At 40.0% G+C, this 22,083-nt stretch overlaps 3 protein-coding genes across 9 annotated transcripts in view; 2 read left to right on the forward strand and 1 right to left on the reverse strand.

Annotated features, from left to right (window-relative positions):
- The window catches only part of UQCRC2 (ubiquinol-cytochrome c reductase core protein 2), an 18,390-nt gene extending 12,039 nt beyond the window's left edge, over window positions 1-6,351 (forward strand). Inside the window, exons 10-14 of the mRNA XM_006123814.5 lie at window positions 922-1,121; window positions 1,425-1,505; window positions 2,080-2,156; window positions 4,895-5,048; window positions 6,107-6,351. Of these exons, the coding sequence (XP_006123876.3) occupies window positions 922-1,121; window positions 1,425-1,505; window positions 2,080-2,156; window positions 4,895-5,048; window positions 6,107-6,190 (596 nt within the window). The 3' untranslated portion in view covers window positions 6,191-6,351. The remainder of the gene's footprint in view (window positions 1-921; window positions 1,122-1,424; window positions 1,506-2,079; window positions 2,157-4,894; window positions 5,049-6,106) is intronic.
- On the reverse strand, window positions 4,438-21,394 carry PDZD9 (PDZ domain containing 9). 5 transcript variants are annotated; one of them, XR_016350720.1, is made up of 6 exons: window positions 19,934-21,114; window positions 19,419-19,475; window positions 17,462-17,638; window positions 8,929-9,121; window positions 4,866-7,282; window positions 4,438-4,655 (listed from the first exon to the last, which is right to left on the reverse strand). XR_016350720.1 is itself a non-coding variant. In XM_075899459.2 (6 exons), the coding sequence occupies exons 2-6, from the start codon at window positions 19,965-19,967 to the stop codon at window positions 6,895-6,897; spliced, it is 849 nt and encodes a 282-aa protein (XP_075755574.2). In that variant the 5' UTR covers window positions 19,968-20,048; window positions 21,261-21,394; the 3' UTR covers window positions 4,438-6,894. The 5 variants fall into 5 exon arrangements, 4 of the variants coding, with proteins under 4 accessions (XP_075755574.2, XP_075755575.2, XP_075755573.2 ...); XM_075899459.2 differs by adding an exon at window positions 21,261-21,394 and having other exon boundaries at window positions 4,438-7,282; window positions 19,934-20,048; XM_075899460.2 differs by having other exon boundaries at window positions 4,438-7,282; window positions 19,934-20,048; window positions 20,763-21,114.
- MOSMO (modulator of smoothened) overlaps window positions 21,380-22,083 on the forward strand; it is a 52,556-nt gene continuing 51,852 nt past the window's right edge. Inside the window, exon 1 of one of the 3 annotated variants that reach the window (XM_075899448.2) lies at window positions 21,380-21,710. In XM_075899448.2, coding sequence (XP_075755563.1) covers window positions 21,605-21,710 — 106 coding nt within the window. In that variant the 5' untranslated portion in view covers window positions 21,380-21,604. The remainder of the gene's footprint in view (window positions 21,711-22,083) is intronic. The other 2 variants (XM_006123818.5, XM_075899449.2) reach the window with 2 other exon arrangements.

Below are 22,083 nucleotides of genomic sequence, written 5' to 3' on the forward strand. Positions count from 1 at the left end.
AAATAATAAAGCACTGTAAAACTTAAAGCAAAAATTCAGTTTTCTCCAAATTTCAGCAGTGTTGATGTCCCTCCTCCCCCGCAGACTTCTCTCGATTACCCCTAAGGGTACTTACTGGTTGAGAACCACTGCTATAAGTCAATTAAATGTGCTTTGATAGACTAAACTTGTAGCATGCAATTGCAGATTCTCCATGGGTAGTTAGTGCATGGCAGGCTGGTGCATATACAGGCAGTCCCCAGGTTACATGGATCCAACTTACATCGGATCCCTACTTACAAATGGGGTGAGGCAACCCCGCACTAGCTGCTTCCCCCCAGCAGACCAGGGAGACGCGGAGCAGCTTTTCTCAGCAGACACCTCAGCTTGAGAATAAAGGACTGGGGGAAGTGAGGTGTGGGAGAATAAAACTGAGCTCTGGAGAAATGTTTGGCTAGAGTTTTCCCTACAATATGTACCAGTTCTGACTTACATACAAATTCAACTTAAGAACAAACCTACAGTCCCTATCTTGTACGTAACCCGGGGACTGCCTGTAGATTCATACCCTCGTTTGCCATGTACTAAATTACCACATAGACAAGACGTTAGATCATATTCAGACCTGGAATACACAAGTACATTTCCACTGAATTTGGCCCTTTGTGATTATTTTTAAGTTGTGAACAAGTAAGACTTATACCTTTCTTCTGGTTTATATTCTGTTTAAAAAAAAAAAAAAAAGAGGGATTCTTTGTCTTTGAACAGTCAGTACTGAAGTCCAGTGGAAGTAGTTGGAACATGATCCTGTGGACTTTAAGATTACCACTAGACTACATTAATGACCTTTCTTAGTTACTGGTTAGCTAAGACATAGATAGCAACTAATTCACATACTAAACTTAATACACTATATTTTTAATTGTAATTTCTTATTTTCAGGTGAAATCAGGGAACAGACTGGTGAAAGCCTTGTCCATGCTGCCATAGTAGCAGAAGGAGTTGCTACTGGAAGTGCAGAAGCAAATGCATTCAGTGTCCTTCAGCATATTCTAGGTGCAGGGCCTCTTATTAAAAGGGGAAGCAATATTTCCAGCAAACTGTTCCAAGCTATCAATAAGGCAACTAATCAACCATTTGATGTAAGCCTGAAGGTTCATTTCAACTTTCCTTCCCAAGAAATAACACATGCGATAGAATTTAGGAAAACGGGTTCTTTCTATTGAATAGAAACAAATTTGGCTAGAAAATATTCCATGAAATATTTTTGATCTGTGTACTATTAATTAACATTCTAGCTTAAGGGGCTTTAATCTCTCCAAGGACAAGAATGGTTTGCTATATATTTTTCTATCACATTGAATATCACTAGTAGCTATTTTGATGACGGAGGAATTGCATAGTCTATCTGTATTGGAACAGTGACTGAAAATTTTGTTCCACAGGCTGCAGCATTTAATGTTAATTACTCTGATTCTGGACTATTTGGGATTTATACTATATCCCAGGCTTCTGCTACTCGAGAGGTAAGTTGCTGATGAGAATTTGTTGGTTTGATCAAATATTTTGGCTTCTTTTGACAAGGATTTAAATTAATGTTTGCATTATCAGTAAAAGAAAGGAATAAGTCTTGTTTTCATGGAAGTACGGGTACAAAGATAAAATAGCAGTAATGAAGACATTCTTGAGATTGCTGAATATAAGTGGTTAAATCTATCAGTTAAGTGGGTATTAATGAACAAGGCTGTTAGAATGTTAACTATCAGAAACCTGGCTGAATTGATCATTTGCGTTTGAATCTAACTGGGAAGAGTGTGATCACATTTTATGTGGTGTAAGAACTTGAAATAATTTTGGGGGCAGTATGAGAATTAAAGCACAGACTAAATTTTGTTAGCCTACCTGAATGAGTGTAATCCACAATAGTTATTGGAGGAGGCTCTTAATATATGATGAGGTGGTGAAAAATGATCCAATAAAATGGAATATCTTAATGTCGTCTTTTTTTTTTTTCTGCTCAAAAAGAAGAATCCTTGTGGGTTGGAAATGGTCAAAACCATTAATGCCAAATGTAAAAAGGCTGCTTAATTTTTGTCCTAGGTCATTAAGGCTGCTTTGAATCAGGTAAAAGCAATTGCTCAGGGCGGCATCACTGATGAAGATGTCACAAGGGCTAAGTAAGTTAAAAATGTCTAATGAATACTATAATTCAGGGATGCTCAGGGGTTTTCAAGCTGCAAATGACTCTCTTTAATGGGTCTCCTGTGGCTCTTTGCAGCTCTTGATATTAAAACACTGATTTAATTAACCAATCAGTATGCTTTTTCTGTTATCGGCTACAATTGGTTAATAAAATATTTGGACAGTCATTTTGACTGAGAATGTGAGTATACAAGCATCCTGTTTAAATATGACTATAATAAATGAAACAATCCACACTACTGTGATTCTTACGTAATATTGATCGATTGTTTGGCTTCTGAGCTAAGTGTCACTGCTTTAACTGGTAATAAAAGTGGAGTTACAAGATCACGTGTCCAACTTCCTGTCAGTAAGCTTTATAAAGAGGCTTCTGTATGGCAAGTGTTTCAGCAGCATAGGCAGTTATACTGTATACCTATGTCAGGACTCATTGCTCTGTATTCATATCTAGCAAAAGCAGGAAGGGGTGGAAATGGTACAAATTGCCTGTCTGATTTTTTTTTGAGTTAGAACACTGCTCTTGCTGTTAAGAGAATTATAGTAAATTCTTGGCTAGCATCAATTTCTATAGAAACATGTTAAATCAGCAGAAAGTGTTCTTAAAGAATAGCTTACTGACTACTTCTTCATTAGATGTTTGTCAGCAGAAGCTGATATATGATAGCACATGAGTATATAATTCCTGTTTAAATACTTTCCAGATTGCTTTATTTAGGAAATTCCCTGCGGGATAACGCTGAGATGATTCCTCAATCAGCAATATTTAGCATGCATTTACAGTACATCTTCAATACAATAATGAGGCCTTGCAAATGGTATTTTTACAATGTAATACATTAAATTGGTGGAATGTGTTTTCTAAGGGCTTTCAAAATATAATCTTGAGAGCCTTATAAGGTAGGGAAGTAATATTGCCACTTTACTGATAGCAAAACTCGCAATGTTATAAGTTCCTGATTTGAAGGCATGCATACAATAGCCAACTAATAATACAGCAAGGTGCAACTGTAATAATTTAAGGTGCAGTTAACCTCTGGGTTCATATTGTGATCTTCTAAATTAAAACAGTAAAATTCAGTTACTGTAAGTCCTTGTGTTTATGTCTGTACTGCTATTAAAAACCTGTAGTCGAACCAGGCTCAGGCTGTTTAATGGTTGTTTAGATGTTCAGGCCGGGGCTGCAGCCTGAGTTCTGGGACTCTGTCACTTCTCTCAGGATCCCTTTTACCTGATCCCACGTGAGCTGGCATGGGCCAGCCACGGGTGTCTAATTGCAGGGTAAGCATACCCCCAGAGTTTAAAGTCAGAAGAAACTACCTGGATCATCTAATTTGACTTTCTATATATAATAGCCACTGCTGTCACCCAGCATCCACACATTAAACCCAACATCCACAATTAGATTGAAGTATTATAGCCAACAGAGTCAGCTGCAGGCTGCAAAGAAGTGACCAAATCTTGCATATATAAAAATCTATTTATTATAAGACTGTATGTATAACTTAAAGAAATTGGTATAAAACTTTGCATGATTGCATACAAAACATGATTAAACAAATTATTGTATCATTTCTCATCAGCCAGATGTTAAATCTTCTGCCTGTTGTATGTAGCATTGAATACAAATCTTCCTAATCTATATAGAGGGACATTTCATTATTTTATTTTTTTTTTCTTCTGAAGAGTTTTTTCTCCATAGTCTCATCCTTGGAGTATGTTGCTGATTTTTTTTTTCCTGTAGTTGGGGAGTAATTACAAAAAATTATTTGATCCAAGTATTAGTGGCCCTACTTGAATTCAGTCAAAACATTAATACTATTTCTCAATTATAGTGTATGCCACAGATTCCATATTGGAATAAACTTATTTTTTTAAATAAAATAGTAGAATTTTCATAAACTAGATTGACTAGCAGGGGAACTTGCTTGTGGTAAATAAGGAACAAATTACAATTCTTTAAACAAAGCGTTAGCATTGTACAGAGAACTATTTTTGTTCACTGTTTACATCTGGCTCTGCCTATACTTTTCTAGGTAGGACATAATTAGCTTTAAACCTAAAACTTAAAAATCTGTAATTTTAAAACAATCCCAAAGCTGAAAGTTGAGAACATCTATGGATAGAAAATACTGTAATGATTGTTCTTTTAAATGTGTTTGAAAGTAGCCCAAAGGGGCTTGAAATATTCACATTCCAGCTAGAAGCTGAAAAACTTTTGTTAGCTACTGGGAAAAGAGTAGTGTGCTGAGATACCTACCTTGGGCCCTGATTGAGGTTTCCATTTTTTAAGTCTTCCTCTAATTCATATCTGACCCTTGAAAGTATTCCAGAGTTTCCTGATTGTTGCTGGGGGTGAGAGGTCCTCTGCCACCTTACCTCTCTGCTTTCTGGGATTTGTCCTCTTGAATAATTGACTTTCTTCTTTGGCTGATCGTGTTTTAGGAACCCATGCTCATAAGGGAAAGCTGCTCCTCCTGTGTCAAAACAGATTTTAAATCATTGGGCTGAAGTGCCATAAAAGTATCCCAATATTGAAGAATATTCAATATCCTTAGCATTCTAATGCTTCAGAAAGGAGCATTTAAGCAAAAGTGAAGTTAAGAGATCCCAGCTGCACACAACTAAACATAACTTGGAGTTCTAATTTAGTCTGTCTACTGAGAAGCATTGGAAAATGTACTTACTCGGATATTCTCCACATTTTGTTTGACAGAAATCATTTGAAAGCTGCATACTTAATGTTAGTTGAGACTTCAAATGGGTTACTTGATGAAATTGGTTCTGAAGCATTGGCATCTGGTAAATATACATCGCCAACAGCTGTAATTCAAAACATTGACTCCATATCTGCTGCTGACATTGTGAATGTAAGTAAACATGTCCACATGGAATCGTTATTTACAAAATGATTCTGTATAAGCTTTACTATGCATACTTTTCTGAGTGTACAGAATATAGGGACCCTATAAAAAGTGATGTTATGATGCTTACAATTCTCTGCAAGCTATGTCTTTTGAGTTATCTGCTTAGTTTATTGAAGGAAGTAGTCCTTTCATATTGTATATGGCAAAGTCATTATAGCTGAGAATTAATAGCTAAATTCTGCTATTACAACTAAATGCAGAAAAATTCCAGCTAGTACTCAATCATGTAATATTACACTATGGGGTTACCCACTAATGTCAGTAGGGAATACTCCACCTAAGTATGTTTATGCAGGGTTCAATCCTAAATGTGTGATTGTAAGAAACAAAATTAATATATACTCAGTGTTTTGAGATATTGAACTAGTGGTAGTGACAATTATAATAATCTTGATTTCAGAAATGAGCATATTCCATCTGGAAATCTAGTCAGGAAAATAAATCCAGAACATCAGAATCACTTCACAAAGCTGCTATTGCTCATTGGAATGACAATGGTGCCCATGGGTCACATTGAGCTCAGAATTGTATAAATACATAGTAAGAGATGGTCCATACCTCAAAACTTACAACATGAATAAATGAGACAAAACGTGGGTGGGAGGGACAGAGTTCAAAAAGCAGCAAAGTGACTTGCCAAGGTCACTGGTGGAACTGGAAATAGAATCCAGGTCTCCTGACTCTCTTGCTTCAGTGATTGACACACTGAACCTTAGTACTGCTTTTCTGACTTGAATAGAATATATTTGCTACATAAGGCATATGTATAGCAACTTTTTCTAATTCTCTGAAGTGGCCATTTTACTACATTCCTCAGGCTGATATCATTAATCTGTCTCAGACAGTTTATTAAAAATCATAAATATCAAATCATTGGTGATTGCATAAATCAGTTGAAGCTGGGACTCTGGAGCAGTGAGACAAGCTTGCTGATTGTGCCTAATGGAATCAAAACATGGTCAGTGTTTTCTTGCTAACCTTTTTTTTTTTTTTTGTTTCAGGCTGCGAAGAAATTTGTTGATGGGAAGAAATCAATGGCAGCTAGTGGGAACTTGGGAGATACCCCTTTTGTTGATGAGTTGTAGTAGGAAACACAAAATTGAGGCAGATTCAAAGTGGACTTTTTTCACTGTGTCCATCAGTTACATTATACACAAGTCCCAATCAACCTGTTTATGAATTAATGTCAGAATGTTAATCTAGATAGCTTGTGGGCTTGCATATATTGAATAAAGTGCTGAGTTCATATGCTTTGTTTTAATATATTTACCTACTGAAAGTAAGGTATGAATAAATACAGAAACATTTAACATTATGCATGTGCCTTGCAAAAACTACCAGAGGGTAGTATTGGACTACATTTGCGCTGCAGATTAAATGTATAATTGCCATAATAAATATCCCAGTTATATATCCTTAATATGTTCAAGAACAGTTGTTGGACAAATTGCCATTTGTACCATCTGTATCTTATGCAAATTAAAAGGCTTACCTTTAAAAGCTGAAAGCAGTATACTGCAGCTCTAGCACTTTCCTGCTGTGCCTTGATCATTGGGCTCACAGAAGCATCAAATTTAATGTTCTCTTCATAGGTAGGATTGATGGAGATCTTTCTTTCTTAAGAGCAGGAAGAGTAGATTTTGATAGCAGCTATCATTTTATAAATCAGATGGTCAGATATCCTAGGCAGGCAAGCTAATTGCAAAATCAGTATTTTTAAAATGAACCTTCAGCTGATAGGGTGCTTCAAAAATTTTCTGAAGGTTGAAAGTTTGATATGACCATTCACTTATTCCAGAACACTGGCAAACTCTTCAAGCCAAAATGCATCTGATATAGAGGAAGAGGATGACGACGATGACGACGACTCACTGTTGGGCATTTCCATAGTCCAATATGAAGGAGGACTAATACTGTTAGTTGCAAAGTCAGAACTACACCATACATCAACATCTTTATGAATTATAATGTCACATCCAATATCAGCGCCTACAGTAAATGTGTGCTTTTTTCTTTTAAATGCATGCCAAGTTTTTGATATTGATGGAAGTTTATTAGAATCATAGCAAAATGATTGTGCAGTTTTGTATCTAAATCTTTCATCAGAGTCTACATCGTCATAATCATCACTACTGGTCCAACTGTCTTCTTTTGCCTCACTGTCTTTACTTGAAGTGCTAAAAATGTGCAACAGTTACATAGATTTAAAGACAAGCTCTTGTGAGAAGTGGCAAAATTGAAATCTGATTTGTGTATATTCTGCTTGACTTAGTTATACAATGTGCATTTTTAACAGCAAGGGAATATCAATTTAAACATCTTTCAGGAAAACTAGAACAAAGCTATTTCTCTTGCAATCTAAGTTTAAAGAACTAGTCTTCTAGGCAGTCCCATCCTTATTTTCATTGCCTGAACTTCCTCCTTCATTGTTATTGCTCTTGTGCCCTAATCAGGTGTTTTCAATGTTCCCATTCCCAGTTACCTTCTCTAATGTAAGCTCCCTCATTCTTTCTTGTTCCTGAGCTTTAGTCTTCTCTGCTAGAACATCTGTCCCCAGGCTTTAGGAAAATTTTACTGCATAGTATCCCATCTAGCATCAATTAATACTTAAGCCTTATTTTTATTTAAAATATTTTTACCCTGCCTCTATTTAAAATATTTGAGGAGGGTTACAAAAGATTTAAATCAGTAACTGCATGTATTTAAAGATGATATAAAACCCCGAAGAAGGGGGCATACAACCTGCTAAGACACCTCAGGAGGAGGGGAAGGGGGAGACAAACTCAAACACCAATAAAAGCACAGGTAAAAAAAGTGGCTTTAGCCTGGCACCAAAACAGTACCCATGTTAGTGCCAGGTGAACATCCCGCAGGAGAGAATTCTATAGCTTGGTGGCAAAGACTGAGAAGGCCCTGCTCTGTGTAGATGTTAATCATATCTCCATAAGTGGAAGAACACGGAGCAGTGCTTCCTCAGCTGACCTCAATCCCTGGGCAAGTTTGTACAATAGGAGACTTTCAAATACTCTGCTCCCAACTCATTTAGGGTTTTACAAGTCATAACCAAGACCCTGAATTGTAACCAGAAACATACTGGAAGCCAGTGTAGCTGCCAGAACACCAGCATAATATGCTCTGTATAATGAGTGTTAGTTAAAACTTGAGCAGCAATTCCTATTTTTAGAAACTGAAAATATTTTTTACAACTTCATCAAGCCTCATACTCATCTTTATAGAAACTGATCATAGTATAATATTATATTGCTGTATACCCATTTCTGTAAAGATCAAATAAGATGTCAAAAAACTAATTATGCCCTTAGCATTAATATATTTGAAAGACTAGTGAGTCATTAAACTGTTTATCTGGTTACCTGCATCTTGGTAATTTCAGGTATATACAATGATGTAGGTCATCAACTTATATAAATAGGTATAGCTGAATATAAGTGAAGGAGGCTAAGCCAACGTATGCAGAATAAAGCCTTCTCCCAATGACAACTGCCTTTTGAAAAATAGGAGAAGTCTGAAACTGAAATTTGGTGCTTTAGAACAATGTTTAGGCAACAAATATTGGCAGACTTTCAGGTCCATTTTCTTCAAGAAAAGTTGCAGGTAAGTTTCTAGGCAACTGCACTTCAAGATCTTTATAACAGTAGATGACTATTACATGGAAAAGTAGTACTTTTAAAAAAAACTACCTTTATACTTGATAAGTAGCATCCTGGCTTTAGTTGCATTACTATTTCATCTCTCTGCCCCTCATTAGACTAGCATAACCACATTATGAAGAAACCCACTGAAAACAGCATTTGTTTCTTACTCTGTCTTTACAAGAGGCTTTACTTCAGGAACCAATTCAAGTAAATTTTTCCAGTGTTGAGGTACTTCAACAAAATCTCTGTAAACTCTGATTTGTAGAACTGTTCCTATAGGAATATTGTGCAAAAGTTGCCAAAGCTCTCGTAGTGTCCATCCTAATATGTTGGCATGTCCAATTTTAATTAAAATGTCACCTGCCAAGAGGAAAAATCAATAGTGAATACTGTACTGAGTAGTACAAAAATCCTAACACACTATATATATTTTTAGGTATTCAACTGAATTGTGTGGTTACATGACATAACGTTTGCAGTTTCAGCTAAGATGACTATTAAACACTGTTTGAAAAACCAGTAGAATACATGTAAGTTCTACAGAATGTTAGTAATTAAGTGTAACAAAAATTGCACCACTGGCTTATAGGGAGAAATAAAGGGTAAACAAAACCAGCTACTTCCAGTACTTACAAGAAAGAGGACTGACTATTTTAACTGTTAAGGGACTCTAGAAGTGAATTCTAACATTGAAGAAAATGCCATTTTTAGAAAATGCAGCTCTTTTTATGTGCTATGACTATTTACTTAGAGAATTTAACAGGATGTTATATGGATGTAACTATTTGCCCTACAGTGCTTTGCATACATATACAACTTTTTAAAGTGAACTAGCTGGTGTCTTAAAGAAACTGAAACAGGAGTAATTGTTGTTCTATCTTTCAGTGATAACATTCACTAAGATTTGTGTGGACTCATTCCTATCTACTCTACTGCTAGTAGTCCAACCACTGCTTCTCATCAGGGTTGGATTGTCTATCTACTCCAGTATATGAACAATGTCACTTGTTTTAATAATGGCAGTCAACCAGGTGTGCCTTTTCTGATAACGGAGTGGTGAATTCATGCACTTGGATCCACATACTATGTGGACCCCTGCATGGCTCCAGCATGTGATTGTCTTTTTCAGAGAGCTGCAGGTCTAGTTCCATCTATTCTTGAGGCATCACCAGAATGCAGCCTTTTACATGACAACTATAAAAAGGGAGATGGGTCCAGTGCTAAATCAAAGCAAAGGACCTCAGACAGAAATACCTGAAGACCTGGGTCAAGTACAGGATCTCTGCTTATGCCCCCACTACCTGCCTTTACTATGAGGAACTACTGTATTAGACTACGGCAATAGCACCCCAAGAATAATGTAGTGAATTTTTTTTCCCAGAAAATACCTATGACAATATGGAAAGCACACTTGGTCTCATGTATACAATGGAGAGAGTTTTCTGAACAGCCTGATGTTTATTTTAATGATTGTGGCATTGTGAACCTTTCCAGAGTACCCCACATTAATACTGGTCAACTTCCCATGGTAGCAATCAGGCTTTGGACCACCAACAAGAAATACTCCTTCGTGTTAGTCTTTGGTTGGCTGGAATAGAAAAAAAGGCATTTGAGTTACATCTGTAACCCCTATGCAGTTTGCAAACTCTGTCCATGCAAGACCTTGTGTTTATACAGTGCAAGCTTTACAACTGGCACAGTAGTACCCTTTTAACAGCATAAACCCATATGACACCAGCCCGGAAAGTTGATTTACCAACACCAAACTATAGTGACTGGTTAGCTGGTTAGCTACTGACTGGTGGCAATCCAAGGTAGAGCGCTTCCAGATGGCAGCATGCTTCCCTATTAAGGGAAACTCAGGCTAGTGTTGTGCTGTAGTTCTGGCATGAGCTCTGCAGGTATGTAAGAAAGCAGTTTTCCATAGCCTGAAGTTTTGAGCCATGCTGGTCATCCCAGTTCTGCATCACTATCCTGTCCCACCAGCTAGTGATAGCTCCAGATAAATGTCCTGCAGAAGTAACTGCTGAATTTCATCTGAAATGAGTAAGCCAAATCCATCTGGTTATAAGACTGCCAAACGTACCACCATGTTCACATTGATTCTTGATGCAGGACTCAGCAACATGTCCTTAATGCTGTCTGGAGCTGGCAAAATATGGATGAATTATGCAATGCCAGAGAAAGAATTATGGAAACTATCAGGGCTGTTCCCCGCTCTGCCACTCTGAGTGCAAAAGGTGGAGGCTGCAAAAATACCTTGCCTCGGTAGGCTCTGCTTACAAAAAAAATGGCTGTAGATTAGGAGATTAAAATCACCTGATGGTGGCAGTCTAAGAACCCTGAAAAAAACAAACACTTGAATTCCTTCCCCAGTGTAGGGATGTAATAATATAGCCAATTAACCAATAAGCAAAAGGTTGTAGGTTAATTCTATAGACTACATGCATCCTCCCCCTTGCCCCTCCTTACCAATACATTTTTTAGCAGGATGGTCCAGCAGCCCAGCTTGTGCCGGGTCTGGGACCTACCCCCACTGTGGCTCCTAATACATTACAATGTAAGCCCAGGGTTAGTAGAATTTAAGTTAGTATTAGGAGCCAGGTGGGCAGGTAGCCCGGTTCAGTTCCGGCTCATGTTGGATGCGGAAGCTCAGATTCCCCTCTCCTCCTCTCCCCCAGACAGGGGCTGCTGCCACCCCACGCTGCTGCCTCTGTATCACAGGCAGCTGTATGGGGCGGCAGGCAGCCGATCCGCAAGGGGAGCTGATTTTTAAACTGGCTCCCCTCACGGACCAACTCCTGCCTGGCACCCCACGCGGCTGCCTCTGAAACAGAGGCAGCAGTGTGGAGTGGCAAGAGGCTCCTTAGGGATGAGGCTGGACTGCACTGGCTGCTGGCCCCACCCCCCAGGGACTATAGTTTAGGCAAGTAGCTGATAAGAAATCATGAGGTTAATTAGGGTTGCCAGATACTTTCACAAAAAAATACCAAACATGGCCCGGGGAGGAGAGGGGGAGATGCGCGCGCACACACACGAAAGAGACATTGCTCCCACCCCCGCCACATGCGGCAGGGAAGAATGTCCCTAGCAGCCATCCGTCTGAGAAAAACAGAAAATACCCGACATTTTACATGTCTGGTATTTTGTTTTGTTTTTTACTGGACAGAGGCCACAAGTACCAGACTATCCGGGCCGATACTGGACACCTGGCAACCCTAAGGTTGACTATTCATTTCACTGATATTTAACATCCCTATCCCAGTGTTTCCCCAAGATCTTCCACAAGAGTTTAGAAAAGAAAAGAAAAGAAAAGAAAAGAAAAGAAAAGAAACTCTTGATAGCTGATCTCTCAAGCTAGGCAGACACACCCACAGGCCTGTTACCTTCCAGGACACAAGAATCAAATCAGCACCTTAAAAAAAGATGATTTTTTAACAAACAACAACAAAAAATGATATCCTTAATAAAGCACACTTGGTTGCTAGGTGTTACAGAGCAACTGAAACAGAGAACATAGTATCTCTGGGCACAGCTTGGACAGTGAATCGGGGTGGGAAGAGCACATGGAATTTACACAGAGAAACTTGACCAAAACAAAGAAAAATACCCTAATTACATCTAAAAATACATTCCCCTCTACTCATGATCCATGCTTCAAGGCCCAATTTGCTCCCATGCCCAAGATTCCTTGTAGGCATGGTAATTTTGATTACTGCATCTTGCTCACACACAAAGAGAGCAGGCAAGGTATCGATATACAATTCAAATTTCAACAGTCTTTTCCATTGGCTTTCTACCAACACTCACTGAAGCTATCTGAATTTAACCCTTTAGTCACCAAGGCCATTTCTAGACTACATGGCTCTGTCGATGGAGCCATGTAAACTAGTTTACCCGGCATAGGCAAAGAAGTGGGGATTTAAATAATCCCCGCTTCATTAAAATAAACATGGCTGCTGCGCTGTGCTAATGATTAGCTAACCTGGCACAGCACGGAAGTCTAGATGCGGATCTGTTGGCTGGGGAAGCCTTTCCCGACCAATCCCTTATGCCTCATGAAACAAGGTTTACAGGATCGGTCGGCAAAGGCTTCCCCAGCTGACAGATCCACATCAAGACTGCCGCGCTGTGCTGGATCCAGGGGCGGCCCATGACTATAGGCCGACTCAACCATCGCCTAGGGCACCGCCTTCAACGGGGCACCCAATGATGATGTCATGGGATGCCTGATGACGACATCACTCCATTGACAGCCATGCAGGCGGGAGCGCTGATCGCACGTTCCGCCTGGGACGCCAGCTGCCGCAGCCCGCCACAGACCACTCCTGGCTGGATCAGCTGATCATCGGCACAGTGTGGTGGCCATGTTTATTTTAACGAGGCGGGGATTATTTAAATCCTCACTTCTTTGCCTATGCAAGGTAAACTAGTTTACATGGCTCCGTCGACAGATCCATGTAGTCTAGACATACTCCAAGTGTTGGCCAGCACTCCCCCTAGCCATCACAGAAGCCTTAATTTGACCCTAGTTCCCAAAATTCCTGTGGGTTTCAGCTGGCATCCCACAATGCACCTGAGAAAAATGCCAGAGCACATTGAGCAGCAAGAATATTGCTCCATGGGATATCTGCCCAGAATGCTGCATAGTTAAGTCGAACAAGCACTGAGCAATGTTGGCATAATGTTTAACAAGTATTTTAATAGGCACAACAAAGCAGGATGAAGGCACTTTAGATCAGCATGTTTGATTTGCTGCACTTAGCACAAAGTCAATATAATATCCTCACACCGACAATCTCTTTGGGTATGTCTACACTACCCTGCTAGTTCGAACTAGCGGGGTAATGTAGGCATACCACAATTGCAAATGAAGCCCAGGATTTGAATTTCCCGGGCTTCATTTGCATAAGCGGGGCACCGCCATTTTTATATCCCACCTCGTTCGAACCCCGTGCCGCGCGGCTACACGCGGCACGAACTAGGTAGTTCGAACTAGGCTTCCTAGTTCAAACTACCGTTACTCCTCGTGGAATGAGGAGTAACGGTAGTTCGAACTAGGAAGCCTAGTTCGAACTACCTAGTTCGTGCCGCGTATAGCCGCGCGGCACGGGGTTCGAACGAGCGGGGATTTAAAAATGGCGGCACCCCGCTTATGCAAATGAAGCCCGGGAAATTCAAATCCCAGGCTTCTTTTGCAATTGTGGTATGCCTACACTACCCTCCTATTTTGAAATAGGAGGGTAGTGTAGACATAAAGTAGATAATCTGTAAGGGTATGTCTACACTACCCTCCTATTTCAAAATAGGAGGGTAGTGTAGACATACCCTTACAAATTATCTACTTTAACAAAGATGCAGAACTGCCAGTCAATTTGCACATCCTTAAGGCTTTTTAATGAAAAGGTGCATATGCGACTGTAGAAAAGAAATGTATTAAAACTGCTCAAAATATTAACTTGTTTTAGACTGATACCAAATATTGCCTGACCTGAAAATTTTTAATGTTGAAAGAAGACAGTTTCTGTATATTCCCTCTCTTAGCAGAAGAATGTTTCACTGAGCTCATATGCAACACCTAGAACAGTCTTGTAATTCACATACAACTGCTTTTGAGTTATAACCAGTATTTACACCTTTTTTTTTTGGTTCCAGCTTGAAATTATAGTAGTAATAAATGACCTACTGAATAGGAACATAAATTATATTGTGCTTAAAAACTAAGTTCTGTTTCAAAGTGTCTGTAGAAAAACACTTTCTAAACAGTATGTTACACTATTTTGTAAAGAATCAGGGCCCTTAAATTGTCTTCAAGTCCAAAGTTATGGCTACTCATGTAATAACTTATATTAGAATAATTTTAATCTTGGAAGATTCTACAATATATGTATCTACTGACCTCACTAGGACAGGAGAACACAAAACTGAACAAACTTTTTGCTATTTTAGATTGTGAAATCCACTGTAAAACTCAAATTCTCCTAGAAACTTTCTTAAAATGTTCAGATTGGCTAAACCATCATAATTAGAAAAAAAAGGACCTAGGATGCCTTAGTCTTTAAAATGTTCAAATTAGAAATGGGATATGAAATGAGATGTTTGCTTCTGTTGTTTACAAGCCATTATTGTAAATGCTTTTATAGCTTATCCATTTCCACATTGTTGCATTAAGAAGTTGAAAGTGAGTAGTACTACATCCTATGAGGCAAAACAGGTTTCATAAGAAACTCAATGGCTTGTATATGTCTTTTGTACAAATTAGATTATCTGCTACACTTTTATAAAGAAAATTAGTCATCCCTTATCTCCCAAATACAAAAAAGTTAATATGGCAAAGTCTGCATCCGATCTATTTGCATGCTCAGGAAACTTTCTATGGTTTAAAACCAGTCATCCATCTTGAACTCAAATTAAAAATGAGATGTCTTTTTCTTAAAAAGGGTGGATAGAACTTCATTTGTGTTGTTTCAATTTCCATCAATAAACAGAACTGCATCCTTCTCTCTTCTGCTTGGTATGTTAGTTTACCTCTGTAAGATATATTCCTCCCTCCACTTGCATAAATAGTTCCTAAGATAATGTGGGGAGGAGCACATCCCTTATTTTTAGGTATAATTTGACTAGACAGACTTTTGATTTGAGCTATTACGTTTCTGGGTAACTGCACTACCTTCAAAATCTATCTAGCTCTGTCAGATAATATGGAATTACACAGCACTTTTCTGAATCAGAGAACTCTACAAAGATTGAAATGACCTACACATAGCTTAACCTTGTGCCAACCTGGAATTGTTCCTTCCAGTAAAGCGCGTACATGCTATAAGTTGCCCCAGTATATATCTGTTCCGCATTAAAGTCGCTGACGCTTGTAGGAACCAATGCATTATAAGTCCTCCTGTTCCCTGCTCTTAAGTCATGCAAAAAAACCCAACTCAATTTGCACAAATGGACGTCAGCCATGGGAAAAAGATTCCTTGCTTTAAGTTTCGCTATAAGTCCAAGATTTTTGGAACGTACCTTGGAGCGAGGACAGCCTGTACTTCTATATAAAATTGTAAAACTACTTGAGATGTAAATTTTAAAGTATTTAAACACATCGCTCTTTAAGTTTCTAATTTATGTGAATAAACCTATTATAAGTTTAGTTACTACATTATAATTAAGGTGATATTCCACCTTTGATTTTCTGCAAAACTGCTGCTGCTGTTAGTAGGAGACTTGCTGGCTGGAGAGGAATTCCTAAATGTGTATCTTCTGTACACAGACCAGAATTTAAAATGGCTGCATGAATTTGATACTCTGATCAAATAGTACCCTCATTGTTCTTTAGTCAAATTGCCCTAACATATTTTCACTTTAGTTAGAAATGTTCACTATAATCAAACTATTACTCAGATGACCAAAGATCTATTAAATTTGTTCCCAGAAGCAGCCTATGATGACAATCTTAATTTTATGTGGACATGAATTTATTGTTTTGGGAGTCTTATGTCAAGACTTTTGACAACATGAAGAAGAGTTGTGAAAAGCTGTCAGCAGTGAAAGCACATCAACTCTCAGGAAAGGAGAAATTTTATCTACAATAGAATCCTTTTTTAGCAAATTGTCATTTTCTTATCCCTGTGCACAAGCAAAAGTTCATTATAATAGAAGAGGGTCTACACTTTTTTATTTTTTTAAATCCCCATTTCAAAGGGCCTCTCTTCATGAACGTCAGTTACAGGGGTCCAAAAATCAGGAATAATAGAAGTAAAACATAAAAAGAAGTTCACAAGGCATAAGGACCAGGAGAACTAGAGGCTGCCAAGTTTAGCTGCAGTAGTGGTAGTTGAGGATTACTGGTGTTTGCTCATTTGCTGAACTCTGGATCTCTTACTATTCTCAAGACATCAGGGTGGAAAAGGGTATGAGAGAGAAAAACGTGACTATGCAGAAACCTTCAATTTTGTTCACTATAGAAGGTATGGATAATCTAGCATTGGGGAAACAGGTACTAATACATGTCCTTTCTCTTGTTAATTTTTATAACAACCTGAGTTGGGCTGAGAGCGATTCGTTTTTGTTCTCTAATCCTTTCAGACTGCTTTACATTATTTTTTCAGTAAAACTTGTTTATCTACAATATATTTGAGTTTGTCACATGTCTGTGTCTTTCCCCCTGCCAGGGGACATGCATCTCTTCCCTGGCTGTGCCTTCTGGAGCTGCAGTGGCCATGGAAAGGCACTTTTCACCTGGCCCCAATCTGCTGTGGTAAGAGAGGGCTGGGGTAGTCCTCTCTCCCTGGGGAAGCCTGCATAATAAACATTCTACCCCAGAGCAGTAATTTAAATGAAGAAAAACTAAAATTAATTGAGTTAAGGACCCGAGTAATGCCAGGTAAATCTTCTTGTACTATATATATATAAACATGTGTGCGATTTAGATAATCTTTCTTCTTGATCTAATTAGAAAATAGTCACACATTTCAGCCAATTTTAATCAAATTAAGACAATAGGTATTTTAATTTAAAACTGGCTTCCTTTGTTAGTATCCTTTATCTGTGACATTGAGCTAGTTCTATGCTTCTGTAATTCCACTGAAAGAATGTTAGTCCTGATTTACATCAGCATAAATAAGGTTAAAAGCAGGTCAACAAAGTATAAACTCTGGAATGGAACACACTGAAGAAATTCTGAAGATTATGGTTGTATTATTATACCTGGTTTGAGTCTTCCATTCTTAGCTGCAGAGCCTTTCTGAACAAGACTTGTTATTTGGAGATACGGCCCGTTCTGAATTACTATAAGACCTAATCCTTGTTCTCCCATCTTAATATTGGTCTTTAACGTAGCACTCAAAGTATGTTCAGAGATCTTTTCCAGTGCTGGAAACTGCCCTTTGGAAAATGAGAGGGACACTTTAATACTTGAAAATATGACACCGTGATTTTCTTACTTCACGATCACAAGCACTAAATCAGCAAAACAAGCAGGTACTCAAATCCATTACTAATCAGCAAAGCAATTTAAGTCCCACATGCTTAAAGTTCAACATTTGGTCAAGTATTTTTCTGAATAAAGTTGGGCTGCCTGAAAACACAATTATGTACAAGTTGTGTATTCCATAAATGATCTAAAAATAAATATTTCTAAAACAGCTTTTCTCAACATACTCAAAAGCCTGTTTCTAAAATTTCACATACTGTGTTGAGCAAAGCAAACAAATATTGCTAACCCTGTATATTCTTTAGATTCATTTTAAATGGTTGCATACATTCAGGGAAGGAAGAGAACAAGGTAAAGAAATAACAGCATAACTAGGCCACCAACTCTTAGAGCTTTCAAGAAAGTTGGAAATTCATATTGAAACAAATCCTGTGTCAATATTTCTGGATAAGATTCACATCCAAATTTCTAGCAGATGGATTTTACACTCTAGTGCTTGAAGGAAGGAAGAAACTGGTGCTTGACAAATGTGTTTCTTTACTCTACATTCTCTATCCATTAAAATGTGTAATATAAACAGTATACACAATAAAGGACAACTCATTCCAACTCAACCCCACCAGCAAATATAATGACCATCATAAAATGAATTCTGCAACCCTCAGCTTGCCTCTGGACGAAAAGCTTGGGAAATGATGAGATTGGAGAAAAAGCATTTTTTTAAAAAGATTTCATGCTCTGTTTTAAGAAGATGTAAACTTTGGACTGCTATGGCAGGGTAGCAGAAATACTACTGTTCTTTTAAACTGTTCTTTTAAAGAAATACTACTGTTCTTTTAAACTTACACAGCACTTTCTCTCCACTGATTTCAAAGCACTTTACAAAAGTACCATTTTACAGATGATGGCAGACAAAGCACAGAGAGATCATTAAAGGCATAATTTAAAATCCAATGAAGTCCATAGGAGTCTATTCATTGACTTGAAAGCATTTGTGATTAGGTCTGAACAGTATGTCTACTCCTCAGCTGGGAAAGTGTTTCCCAGCCTGGATAGACAGACTTGCACTATCTCTGCTCACTATCTCAGAGCAGAGATAGTGCGAGTCTGTCTAAAATTAATGCGGATGTTGAGGCACAAGCTAGCTGTCCAAGTAGGAGTCTACCAGTACTACTTCCGAGCTCTAGTGGCTAACCTGTGCTGACACCCATGCCACAATGTTCATGCTGCGATTTTAATGTCTCAAACAGAACTAGCTTAAATGTGACACTTTATGTATGGGTTTAAACAAAGACTCTAATTATCTCACCCATTACAAAGAGAGCTTCGCCAATTATCACTCCTAATGTCATTACCTCACAGAAACTAACCTCCCCCCCTCACTCCTACTCTGTTCTAAAATTTGATTTGTCAATTTCACATGCATTCATTTTTTTTAAATTGTATCACTTTGGTATATATGGCTGTGCCGATTTTCTTGCACATATTGATCTGAGGAAGTGGGTCTGGCCTACGAAAGCTCATCACCTAATAAACCATCTTGTTAGTCTTTAAAGTGCTACATAGTTCTATCTTTTGTTAGAACTAGCTTATGTCTGTCTACTCATGCTTGACAAGAAAAAGAGAAGCATAAAATAAGAGAGTGCCTGAGCCAAAGCCCATTGAAATGAATAAAAGGACTTCCCCATTGACTCAGTAGGCTTTGGATCAGGCTTTTTATTCTCAACTCACCTGATATTGGTCCATTTCCATAATCTCCAGGGAAAGTGTCTGGATTTCTTTTTTGTTCTGTAGGGAAAGAGAATTGGAAACTTTACAAATCTTACTCTGCAGTACCACTACATTTTTCATAAAGCTCTACAGGGCCAACACTAAATTCTGCAGGTTCTCTGAATGACATACTATCCAGCTCTCTTCTCCTGAAGCAACATTCTCTCCTCTGGCCAACTGCCCTGTATCCCACTCCAGTTGTCATGAGAATTCAATATGTATTGAACTACTCTGCTCTCCACTCCTCCAAAAAAAAATTGTCTTTGGATGCCAAAGAGAAGTGGAGTGACAAAGATCTAAGAAGTGGACAAGTAATCTGGTCATAGATACCGTGGTATCTCCAAATCTTGGAGACCCTTCAAATGCAGAGTTTGGGCTTTTCCTGAAGTTCAGGGGTGGTGGTGGGAAGATGGGAGAAAAGGAAGGGAGACAACAGGATGGAAGGGAATTAAAACTCATTCTGGTTTTATTCTCACCTGCCGGTGTATCAGAAGCTTCTGCACCTTCCATGGATCCCAGACTATTAAAAAAATCAAATCAACAAATGCCTCAGGCGTGTCTCTTTGAAAGCAGCTGTCTCTCCATGGTGGCCTGGGAGGGAAGAACACAGCAGCAGGCTTGACAGATCTTTCAAACACCCAGTAACTGTTTAGAATCCTAGAACTGCCAGGTTCTGAGACTTCTACAGTCTTCAACTATGGAAGAACATAAAAGTTTCATAATGCTGTAGACACACATACACACTGGCCAGGATTCAAGCTTTCAATATTCCCTAGATTAGTGACAGATGCAGTGGAGGTTTTAGGTTTGGATAGGTATTTCCTACTGATTGCTATATTGGCTGGATTATTTCAGTCTAGCACAGCAATTTTGCCAATGGCTGCAATTCAAATTCTCTTTCTAAAGCTCCAATCCTGCCTAAGCTCTAATGCACATATGAGCCCGGTGAAGTGTCACTTCTGTACCACATTGTTGAATCCTCACATATTATTAGAGGGGTGGCCGTGTCACTCCGTATCCGCAAAACTATTGAGGAGTCCTGTGGCACCTTAAAGACTAATTGATTTACTTGGGCATAAGCTTACATGGGTAAAAAAGCACTTTGTCAGATGCATGTTGTGAAGTGCTCACATGCTACAATAATGGAGACTGTATAGGTAGACAGACATATAGATTTCCTCTCACATATGAGTAAGTCTGTAGTAAATAAGAGCTCAATCCTCCCCAGCAGACACACTGCCTTCAGTTACATAGTCCTTTTAATGAACAGTGGAGCAAACCAAGCAACAGTGCCTCGGTATTTACATATTTAAGGTGCCTCCGATTCTTTGACTATTGGGTACCAAACTCCACAGCCAAGCAAAAAGGATTATGGGGTGGATTGCCTGCATCTGGGCAGCAATTCCCCACTGCAGAAGGATGAACTTGTCCCCTCCAACACAAGAGGGAGCCTCCCCGTCCCAAAACGAGAAGCCCCCCCTCAAAACGGGGAGCTTTTTCCCCACAAATAAGATCCCTCCCAACAGCCTAAGGGCTTCTCCACCCCGCAAAGTCCGCTTAAAAGAAAGCTCTTCCCCACACTAAAACGCCTCCATTCCCCTGCGCGGAGACACTCCGGCTCCGAGCCCTTCCCCTCCTGTGCTACGCCGAGGGGAGGCCTGGCCAGGCTCCCTACGAGCTGACAGCCCCCCTTAGATAGGCCCCGCCCCAATACCCATTCGAAATGTCTCGCCCCCACCCACGCCTGCCCGCCCCTTGGAGAAGCCCCGCCCCTTACCCCGCCCATTTAAAAACCCCGCCCACCGCACTATGCGCTCCGCCCCTCCTCCCTGGAGAAAGCTTGTCGAGTCCCACGGGATCCCCGCCTCCTCTCCGTGGAGGCTCCGCCCCCTCGTGAAAGTCCGGTCCCGTCTAGGGAAAATGTGAAGGAGAGTGGGTTTCACTTCCGGAGCACCTTGTTGCGCCCTAGTTCACTTCCGGTGTTGTCGGGGAAGTGGGAGGGGGGGGTTTCCCATTCTTGGTGCCGCTGCCAGAGACAGGGTGGGAGTTGAGGTCTCATGGAGCCGCAGCTGTGAAGCGCCTCCGGCCCGGGCCCGGTGTGGGAGCCGGGCGGAGGCCGGAGCCGGGAGCCGCCGGAGCCGGAGGAGATGGACAAACTGACCATCATCTCAGGATGCCTCTTTTTGGCCGCCGACATCTTCGCCATCGCGAGCCTGGCGAACCCGGACTGGATCAACACCGGGGAGTCCGCGGGTGAGGGGCTGAGCGGGCCTGGAGCGGACCAACAGCGAGGGGTCAGGGTGCAGCCGCGGGGGTGGCGGGTGGGTCAGAGCTAGACGGGGGAAGCAGCAGGTGAAGGAGGCTGGGGGAGCTGCATCGGCTCCTTACTTGGACTGGAACTGGGAACATGCAGCGGGAGGGGGCGCAGGGGCACTGGGGATGGGCAGTCCCACAGAAACTATGGGTGAGGGGCTGGGAGGCGGGCCCAGCCTCGGTTGACAGCAGGAGCCTTGGGTTCAAGAAGTCGGGGGACAGGGACGAGGTCACAGGGGGCAGTCAAGGTGGAGTGGGGGGGTCTCTTACTTAAATGAGCATGGAGTTCCCAGGTGAAGGAGGGCGGTAGTTC

This window comes from Pelodiscus sinensis, chromosome 15 (assembly GCF_052426305.1).
Source record: "Pelodiscus sinensis isolate ZL-2025 chromosome 15, ASM5242630v1, whole genome shotgun sequence".
NCBI lineage: Eukaryota > Metazoa > Chordata > Testudines > Trionychidae > Pelodiscus > Pelodiscus sinensis.

Excerpts from the sequence above, each read along its gene's own strand:
- PDZD9 (XM_075899459.2), bottom strand. The coding sequence starts at position 19,967 with ATGGAAGGTGCAGAAGCTTCTGATACACCGGCAG. Across the intron at positions 9,122-17,461 it reads GAATGGAAGACTCAAACCAG|GTGACATTTTAATTAAAATT; the intron begins GTATAATAATAC and ends TCCTCTTGGCAG. Across the intron at positions 7,283-8,928 it reads AAGCCTCTTGTAAAGACAGA|CACTTCAAGTAAAGACAGTG; the intron begins GTAAGAAACAAA and ends GCACATTTTTAG.